The following is a 9807-nucleotide window of genomic DNA, read 5'->3' on the forward strand; positions in this document are numbered from 1 at the left end:
CTAACTGTTGTAATATACCTACACAACTATATATATTTATATATAGTATATAATATATATAATTAATATATATATATATATATATAAATACATGAATAACAGAGTTTTGTGTACTGTGTGTACAGGTGGTGTTTGGAGGTTTTGTGTGGAGTGCGTACTTCTCTCTGCTCACCTCGTTCGCTCCATCGTACGGTTGGTTCATCTTCCTGCGCAGCATGGTGGGCTGCGGCGTCGCAGGCGTGTCACAGGGGTCAGTGCACACCCGCACGCACACACACACACACGCACTCATGCACACACACACATACACACACACGCACGCACTCATGCACACACGCACATACACACATGCACACACTCACACACACACATACACACACACATACACACATGCACACACGCACATACACATGTGCGCACACACGCACATACACACATGCGCACACACACATGCACACACTCACTCACACACACACACACACACACACATACACACGCACACATACACACATGCACACACGCACATACACACATGCACACACTCACTCACACGCACATACACACGCACATACACTCATGCACACACTCACTCACACACACACACACATACACACACACACATACACACATACACACATGCGCACACACGCACACACACACATTCTGAATAACGGCAGCTTGTTGTTTCAGGTTCGTGTTGAAGACAGAGTTCATCCCTGAAAAGCATCGAGCCTTCCTGCTGCCTCTGGCCTCTGTGAGTCCCTTCAGACAGCTTTGTCTCTTTAATTACATTTAATTAATTTAATATTTCACATCAGTTATAAAGAATGATCAGATGTGTGATGTCATCAGTTCATCTCCCAGCATGCTCTCTGTCTCTGTGCGTCAGATCTTCTGGATGATTGGCTCCATGCTGATCATCTTACTGGGCATGTTGGTGGTTCCTACTCTGGGCTGGAGGTGGATGATCCGGATCTCTGTCACGCCCAGTATAATCCTCATCTTCCTCTTCAAGGTGAGATGTCTTACTCACTTGTCTGTCCTTACTGTCTGTCTGTGGGTCTGTCTGTCCTCACCTGTCTGTCTGTTCTCACCTGTCTCTCTCTTCAGTTTATTCCTGAGTCGGCTCGTTATAACGTATCAGCAGGAAATATTCAGGCTGCTGTTGCTACTCTGGAGAAAATCGCTAAAATGAACCGAGCGTCTCTTCCTCCAGGTCGTCTGGTGGAGCCAGCTGTGGTACGTCTGGGGTTAGGGTTAGTTTAACATGAACCCTTAACATGAACGGTCGTATGAAGTTTTAGGATGCACACATTTATTCACTGAAACAGGTTTAAACCAAACAAGTCTTTATCATCTCTGAGCTGGTTTCTTCTGTACTTTTAGAATGAGAGAGGCAGCTGGAGGATTCTGCTCAGTCCATCATTCAGGAGGACGTCTTTGCTGCTCTGGTATTCATGGTAACGCTTCACTTCCTACTTACTTAATATTACACAGGTGATATGAGAGGCGCTCCCTGTCCCGACTTGAACTGGGTACATCTGGGTTGGCCCACATGGTGCCCTGATCCTCCTATAGAGGTTACAATAAACGAGATGTGATGAAAGGAGCCTGGAAACTGTTTCCAGGTCAGTCGTTTCACTTCAGAGATACTTCCTTCAAAAACTCAACTGGACATATTTTGTTTTTAGTTTGAAAGTTCAGATTAGATCTATATGAAGTCACGTTTTTTATCTATATAAATCAAATTATCTCTGATTAAATTAATGCATCCAAATCAACAGTCCTGTATGCTGGATTAAATAACAGTGTATCGTCTGCATAGAGGAGTAATGGAAACAAGGAAAAGTTTATCAATGCAGGAAGAATCTGACCCAGAACTGAACCTCAATCATTAACCTCCACTGTGAAGTGAAGCCAACACAGAGAGGACCAAAAACTGCAGTTTCTCAAACCTCCACTTGAGGCTGGCTGATTCTTTTATACTGTCAGTGGTTACACCGTGTTCATGTAGGCCGAAAATAAAAGTACAGAGTTCAACAGACAAATGTTTGTCAGAGTTCCAAGCTGCCTGCGATCAGAGGTCTGGGTCAGTCCGGATCAGGTTCTGACTGTGGTTTCACTCCATCAGGTTTGTGGCTTCCTTCATTTATTACGGATCAGTGCTGAGCAGCTCGGAGCTGTTAGAGAAGAACTTGTTGTGCGTGACAGACGCAGACCGAGAGCATCGAGTCAAACACCAGCATGAGGACGGACTGTGTTACTGCATCCCCTTCGCACTGAGCGACTACCAGACGCTGCTCATCAGCTGCCTCGGAGAGGTCGCACGTAAGTCCAAGACTGAGCTGCTGATGACAAGTACCACCAACCAAACTCCACACGGACAAATATCATCTATTGACTGTCCTCCTCTGTCCTCCTCTGTCTCTCTCTGTCCTCCTCTGTCCTCCTCTGTCTCTCTCTGTCCTCCTCTGTCCTCCTCTGCCCTCCTCTGTCTCTCTTTGTCCTCCTCTGTCTCTCTTTGTCCTCCTCTGTCTCTCTCTGTCCTCCTCTGTCCTCCTCTGTCTCTCTCTTTCCTCCTCTGTCCTCCTCTGTCTCTCTCTGTCCTCCTCTGTCTCTCTCTGTCTCTCTCTGTCTCTCTCTGTCCTCCTCTGTCTCTCTCTGTCTCTCTCTGTCCTCCTCTGTCTCTCTCTGTCTCTCTCTGTCCTCCTCTGTCCTCCTCTGTCTCTCTCTGTCCTCCTCTGTCCTCCTCTGTCCTCCTCTGTCCTCCTCCCAGTGATCCCGATAAACATCTGTCTGCTAAACGTGTTTGGACGGAAGATGAGTCTGACGGTGCTGCAGCTGCTGTCCGCCATCTTGTTCATGATACTCAACATTTGTACCACCATGTAAGAACCTCAGACAGCACCAGGTTCTGACCCGGTCCATGTTTATGAGGACCTGAGTTCTGACCCGGTCCAGGTTTATGAGGTCTCTCAGTGTGGTTCTGTTTTTGTCTGTAGGTTAGGGTTCACGGTGTTGCTGTTCCTGCTCCGCTCTCTGGTCTCCATGAATTTTAATGTAGTTTATATTTACACTGCTGAGGTACGTGCACGCTCTTCAGGTGTTGGTGGAGGTTTCCATTGATCCAGGTATCAGGTAAGACATGTGTTCTGTCTGTCAGGTGTATCCGACGGCGGCCCGGTCTCTGGGGATGGGTTTCTGTACGTCGTTCAGTCGGATCGGAGGAATGATCGCTCCGTTCATCGCTCAGGTGAGTTCCTGCTCAGGCGTCAATCAGGTGAGTTTCAGGTGAGTTTTCAGGTGTTTGACATCACTCTGTGTGTACTTCAGGTACTGATGTCTAAGTCCGTGATTGAGGCGCTCAGTCCGTTCGCGGTGGCCTGTGTGATCTGTGCTGTGGGAAACTTTCTCCTGCCTATAGAGACGAAAGGACGAGCGCTGCTGGTGAGAAACACACATTTAATATAAATACATATATTTATATTCATGTTTGCCTCATGATTATTCATTAATTTAATTAATATATTTATATTCATGTTTTCCTCATGATTATTCATTAATTTAATTAATATATTTATATTCATGTTTGTTTTATTTTTATTTTTTTCCCCAGCAAAACTCTTGATGACTTCGATGAAAACAAGCTGTTACCTGTATAAATATGTGAATTATCAGCTGTTTCTGTGTCTTTTGTTTGTTTTTTATTGTTAATTAGAGTCACTTGGCACATTATTCAAACTTTTTTACAGTTACAAACTTTAATTAAATAAATGAATTAACTTAAACAGGCTTTATTAGTTTAAAACATTTTATCTATGATGTTAGTTGTTCAGCTGTTCACTTCTGACCACAGTGACTGCCATTGGACACTAGATGGAGTTCATGCTGCTGATTAAACTGTGCAGTAACTGTAGACTTAAAGTAACTTGAACTGTAACTAAGTAAATATTTTTGAAATAAAAATGAAAGTTTTCAAACGTTTGCAGATTTTGTGTCATCATTAAAAAATATATATAATTATTTCACAGAAAAGATTCAAAGAAACAGAAATATGATTTTAAATCATAAATACTGCAATAAAATATTGATCTGATTAAAAGTCTCAATCATAAAGGATCAATAAAGGTATCAGAAATCTGACTGATTGATTGATGGTTGATCAGCCTCCCTCTGGAGGACGTGAAGATGTGACGCCTGACGGTGATCTCTGCTCATTAATCTCGTTACCTCAGACAGATTACTGTCTGTCCTCTGGGGGCGGGGTCAGAGCACATCAGACCCCGCCCCCTGACCTCAGACTGTGTGTGTGTGTGTGTGTGTGTGTGTGTGTGTGTGTGTGATTACAGTGGATTTAGACGTCGACTGCGGCAGATGAAGATGAAGAGCAGTTCTGAGACGTGAGTTCACACCGATTCATCAAACATACTCAGGCTGTGTGTGTGTGTGTCTGTGTGTGTCATAAATGTGAAGGTTACAGGTGTGTGTGTTTGTTTCTACCTGACTGACGTTTGTCCTGAACCTCCTCACTTTTTAAATTCATCCAATTTATTTAAATTAATTTAAAGCATGATGTAAACTGTTTAATGTTTGTTTCATATTTATTTCATGTTTGTCTGATGTTTCTGTTCTTTATATGTTATAAGCTCATTTTGTTCATTAGAAACAAGAGTGTGTGTGTGTGTGTGTGCGTGTGTGTGTGTGTGTGTGTGTGTGTGTGTGTGTGTGTGTGTTGGCGCTTGGTACTGATGGATCTGTTCTCTATGAGCGTCTTTGTTTCTATTCACACACACTCATTTGGTCACGTGCCCTGTCACAGTGACATCACTGTGACATGTTTAAAGCTGCAGCTCTGCGTTAAGACGCAAAACAGACAAACGAGATCAGGGTCAGATCAGGTCCAGATCAGGGTCAGATCAGGTCCAGATCAGGGTCAGATCAGGGTCAGATCAGGGTCTTTTCCAGTACTTTGGACAGTCTCAGTCTCGGTCTCAGTCTCTATTTTATTTTGGATCTTCAGTTCTGATTATTTTTGTTCAGCTGGTTCTGATGAAACGTCACGACTCATTCAGGTTTTTCCCTCCTGACCGGAAGTGATGTAAGAAGAATTGTATTTATTTTTTATTTGTTGGTGTAACAAAGAGGTTAATTTAACATTTAAGAAATGTTTCATCTGTGTATGTATTCCAGGCCTTGAGTCCAGGCCTTGAGTTGTCCAGTGTTTCGGTTTCAGGGTGAATCGTGTCTCAGACGTCGGAAGGTGAACTGGAGTCTGTCAGTGACATCATCAGCAGGTGACACCCTTCCCATGGTGCCCTGCAGCCTTTGGGATCGCCATGGGAGACGAGTTGTACCCAGAATGCCGCGCTCAGCAGCTGTTCGATGAGTTTGTGTCGTCACTGACTTGCAGGGCGGCGCTGTGGTCCTTCAGCCAGCTGTGTGAACATCTGCAGCTGGACAGGACCGCCGCTGAGAGGCCGCTGTACCAACTAATCAAACACCGCCTCAACTACTGGAAGGCCAACGCTCTGTGGGCCAAACTGGACCGCAGAGCTGCTCAGGAGGAGTACCAGAGGGCCCGAGTGTGCAGCAACACCACAGTATGTTCTTTTCTTCATACATGTAATTTCATACATGTCTGCCCTTTGATTACTATCTTCTCTCTCTCTGATTGGTCAGTGTGTGATCATCGGGGCGGGGCCATGCGGTCTAAGGACAGCGGTGGAGTTGAGCTTCATGGGAGCTCGAGTGGTGCTGCTGGAGAAGAGAGACTCCTTCTCCAGGAACAACGTCCTCCACCTGTGGCCCTTCACCATCCACGACCTGCGAGGGCTCGGCGCGAAAAAGTTTTACGGAAAGTTCTGCGCTGGCTCCATCGACCACATCAGTGAGTCTGCGATCAGGTATACTTCTCTCCAAACAGCTGATCCAATAATAAGCACCACCTGTTATATGTCTGCAGGTATCCGTCAGCTGCAGCTGGTCCTGCTAAAGGTTGCCTTACTGCTGGGGGTTGAAGTCCACGTCAACGTGGAGTTTAAAAACCTTGTGGAGCCACCGAAAGATCAGCACAGACACAGTGAGAACCACAGACTGCTGTCTGTTAGTTACTGTTATTAAATCTATAAAATGTCCACAAGGACATTAAAATGTGGAGTGAATTGCTACCCCAAGCGAAGGACATTATGCATCTTGGTAAAATGAAGTGTGAGATAAACCGGTGGATTGGTGCAGTGTCAGCAGTAATGTGATCGTTGGATTGGCCCATTGTAGTTCAGAGCGAGCTGAGTCTGAAGACAAAGCTCTCGATCTTCCATCTACGTTGCAACCCTCAGCTTTGGGTAGTGACCGAAAGAATGAGATAGTAGATACAAGCAGCTGTTTCCTTAGTCAGGTGTCCCAGCTGAGCCTTAGAGATAGGGTTAGGAGCTTGCACATCCACAGGGAGCTCGGAGTAGAGCCACTGATCCTTCATGTTGAAAGCAGCTAGCTGAGGTGGTTCAGGATCTGATCAGGATCCTCCTGGGCTACTTCCTTTAGAGGTGTTTCAGGTACATCCAACTGGCAGGAGACCTCTGCTGGAGAGCAATTATAGTCTTTTTGACCTAGTGACATAGATCTGACATAGTGAAAGTTGTAACAAGGTTTCCGTAGGTGAACCTGAGGAAAGTGTATTATCGGCTCAAGTTTCAGTTGGTGGGGAGCATCTGTCTCCCACTCAGGGGGAGCGATGGCAGAAGGCAGACACCCAGCCATCGACTCCTCCTTCCTTACCCTCCTCCATCCTGCTCCGTCTGGGCAGGTCTCTGGAGCCGTGGCGTCCTCCTCCTCCATGCAGGTTTCAGGATGCCATGACTTCTCCCACCTCAGCAGTAAAAGTAGTTTAAGTAAGTTGCATCCAGGCTCACAGAGCTGCCCTTCCTCTTCTTGTTGCCTCTGTCTTTACATTGAAGACAATGGAAGTGGTGGCAGGAATGCTCGCTGTGTGTTGTTGAAGAGAAAAAAGTTCAAAAATGTGTCAGTGGAAAAGTCATGTGTCAGTTGATATAACGAGTACAACTTACTGGTGATCTGTCCACCTGTGTACCTGTGCAGAGGTGGGATGGAGAATGGAGGTGAGCCCAAAGTCTCATCCTGTCAGTCAGCTGCAGTTTGATGTCATCATCGGAGCAGACGGACGCAGGAACACTTTGTCAGGTATGCCAACCACGGGATCACCACCCTGTGGCAGGGATTTGTACGAATACTTTAAGACACATTGTCTTGTAATAGCAACAACAATAATAGTATCAATAGTATTTTGAACAATACTAACAATACTTTTGTAATATTGTAACACTTTACTCATTATATGATGAAATTAGAAATGATTGTCAATATTGAACCCTCGTTCTGTCTTTAACTGAGCAGGTTTCAGGCGGAAAGAGTTCAGAGGGAAGTTGGCGATCGCCATTACAGCAAACTTTAAAAACAGAAACAGCACAGCTGAGGCCAAAGTGGAGGAGATCAGTGGAGTGGCTTTTATCTTCAACCAGAGGTTCTTCCAGGAACTACGACAGGAAACGGGTACGAACATTTGTGACGTTATTCTATTACAGGAAACTGGTACATTTAATTGTGACGCTGTTGTTGTTCATAAAGTGGAACCTTTGACCTTGAAGCCTCATTTTGTTCTCCGTCTGTCAGGGATTGATCTGGAGAACATTGTTTACTACAAAGATGATACTCACTACTTTGTGATGACGGCAAAGAAACAGAGTCTCCTGGAGAAAGGAGTCATTAAACAGGTAAATCTTCACACCTGATTAAACAGGCGAAGTTTCACACCTGATCAAATAGGTGAAACCTCACACCTGACACAGGTATACACAGTGTTTTTTCCTCTGCATTAGGACTTCGCAGACACTGAGCTGCTCCTCTCTCGGGGGAATGTGGACCAGAATGCATTGCAGACGTACGCCTGCGAGGCTGCTGCCTTCTCCACCAATCACCAGCTGCCATCTCTGGACTTCGCCATGAATCACTACGGTCAGCCGGATGTTGCCATGTTTGACTTCACCTGCATGTACGCGTCCGAGAATGCCGCCATGGTCCGCCAACGCCATGGACACCAGCTGCTGGTCACACTGGTGGGAGACAGTCTGCTGGAGGTGAGACAGTATGTTGGAGGTTAGACAGGTGTCTGTCTCATCCTGTAGGTTAATGGGACTCATTACATACACTTGAGGGTGATGCTAACCTGACCGCATTTCTTAATTTATCAACCTTAAAATCAGACAGAGAGATGATGATGTCTCTCTGTCTGTCTCTCTTCCTGTCTGTGTCTATGTCTGTCTATCTTTCAGTCTGTCTTTCTGTCTGTCTGCAGCCCTTCTGGCCAATGGGAACAGGGATCGGTCGAGGGTTTCTGGCAGCTCTCGATTCATCCTGGATGATCCGACATTGGTCTCTTGGAGGAGCTCCTCTGGAGGTCCTGGCAGAAAGGTCAGTTTGTTATAGGTGATGATAACATACTGACCAACACAGTCTGTTGTGTTTGAGGCTGTGTAGCTGCAGATCAGTCAGGGTGTCCATGCTGACCCGTCCACTCCTCAAAGACCCAACAATGATCATCAGAACTGAACCACAGAGCGATGGAAGAAGGTTGTCTGGTCAGATGGATCCGTTTTTTACAAAGTCACAAAGTTGTGGACATCTCTCTCTTCCCGTCTCTCTCTCTCTCTTCCCGTCTCTCTCTCTCTCTTCCTGTCTCTCTCTCTCTTCCTGTCTCTCTCTCTCTCTTCCTGTCTCTCTCTCTCTCTTCCTGTCTCTCTCTCTCTCTCTCTCTTAGACAGGGGGGGACCGGTGACATCACCAGGATAAGACAGGGACCGGGGAACATCACACCAGATAAGACAGGAACCGTGGACATCACACAGGAAAGACAGGGAGACGGGGAGCATCACACAGGATAAGACAGGAGACCGGTGACATCACCAGGATAAGCAGAGACCGGTGGACATACACAGGATAAGACAGGGGACCGGTGACATCACACAGGATAGAAGGGACGTAATCACGGATAACAGGGACCGGTGACATCCACACAGGATAAGACAGGACCGTGACATCACACAGGTAAGACAGGGGAGCCGTGAATCACACAGGATAAGACAGGGGACCGGTGACATCACACAGGATAAGAACAGGAGACCGGTGAAATCACACAGGATAGAGACAGGAGACCGGGTGACATCACACAGGATAAGACAGGAGACCGGTGACATACACAGGATAACAGGGGACGTGACATCACACAGGATAGACAGAGACCGGTAACATGACACAGATAAGACAGGGGACCGGTGAGATCACACAGGATAAGACAGGGGACCGGTGACCATAACACAGGATAAGACAGGGGACCGGTGACATCACACAGGATAAGAACAGGGGACCGGTGACATCACACAGGATAAAGACAGGGACCGGTGAATCACACAGGAATAAGAACAGGGGACCGGTAGACATTACACAGGATAAGACAGGGGACCGGTAAATTACACAGGATAAGACAAGGGACCGGTGACATCACACAGGATAAGACAGGGACCGGTGAGATCATCACAGGCATAAGACACGGGACCGTGAGATCCACACAGGATAAGACAGGGAGACCTGAGATCACACAGGATAAGAAAGGGGGAGCGTACATCGAGATGCAGAACGTGACATCACAACAGGATACAGACGGGGACCGTGAACATTACACAGGATAAGACAGGACCGGTGTGACATCAACACAGGATAAACGGGACCCGGTGACAT

General features: G+C 46.3%; 2 protein-coding genes across 5 annotated transcripts in view; both read left to right on the forward strand.

The window, feature by feature from the left end:
• Positions 1-3916, forward strand: part of svopl (SVOP-like) — a 7343-nt gene extending 3427 nt beyond the window's left edge. For 3 of the 4 annotated variants that reach the window (XM_019271195.2, XM_027283839.1, XM_019271196.2), the window contains 11 exons: positions 126-250; positions 691-754; positions 890-1015; positions 1111-1239; positions 1387-1460; positions 2132-2328; positions 2777-2888; positions 3003-3084; positions 3164-3253; positions 3334-3447; positions 3617-3916. In XM_019271195.2, the coding sequence (XP_019126740.1) occupies positions 126-250; positions 691-754; positions 890-1015; positions 1111-1239; positions 1387-1460; positions 2132-2328; positions 2777-2888; positions 3003-3084; positions 3164-3253; positions 3334-3447; positions 3617-3628 (1125 nt within the window). In that variant the 3' untranslated portion in view covers positions 3629-3916. Of the gene's footprint in view, positions 1-125; positions 251-690; positions 755-889; positions 1016-1110; positions 1240-1386; positions 1461-2131; positions 2329-2776; positions 2889-3002; positions 3085-3163; positions 3254-3333; positions 3448-3616 lie in introns of those variants that run through there. The other variant, XM_027283840.1, reaches the window with a different exon arrangement.
• A 423-nt stretch (positions 3917-4339) lies between these two features.
• mical3b (microtubule associated monooxygenase, calponin and LIM domain containing 3b) overlaps positions 4340-9807 on the forward strand; it is an 18895-nt gene continuing 13427 nt past the window's right edge. Inside the window, exons 1-9 of the mRNA XM_027284303.1 lie at positions 4340-4400; positions 5234-5600; positions 5680-5887; positions 5963-6079; positions 7096-7197; positions 7411-7566; positions 7687-7787; positions 7893-8150; positions 8369-8484. Coding sequence (XP_027140104.1) covers positions 5337-5600; positions 5680-5887; positions 5963-6079; positions 7096-7197; positions 7411-7566; positions 7687-7787; positions 7893-8150; positions 8369-8484 — 1322 coding nt within the window. The 5' untranslated portion in view covers positions 4340-4400; positions 5234-5336. The remainder of the gene's footprint in view (positions 4401-5233; positions 5601-5679; positions 5888-5962; positions 6080-7095; positions 7198-7410; positions 7567-7686; positions 7788-7892; positions 8151-8368; positions 8485-9807) is intronic.

This window comes from Larimichthys crocea, chromosome XI, assembly GCF_000972845.2.
Source record: "Larimichthys crocea isolate SSNF chromosome XI, L_crocea_2.0, whole genome shotgun sequence".
In the NCBI taxonomy this organism is placed as follows: Eukaryota; Metazoa; Chordata; class Actinopteri; family Sciaenidae; genus Larimichthys; species Larimichthys crocea.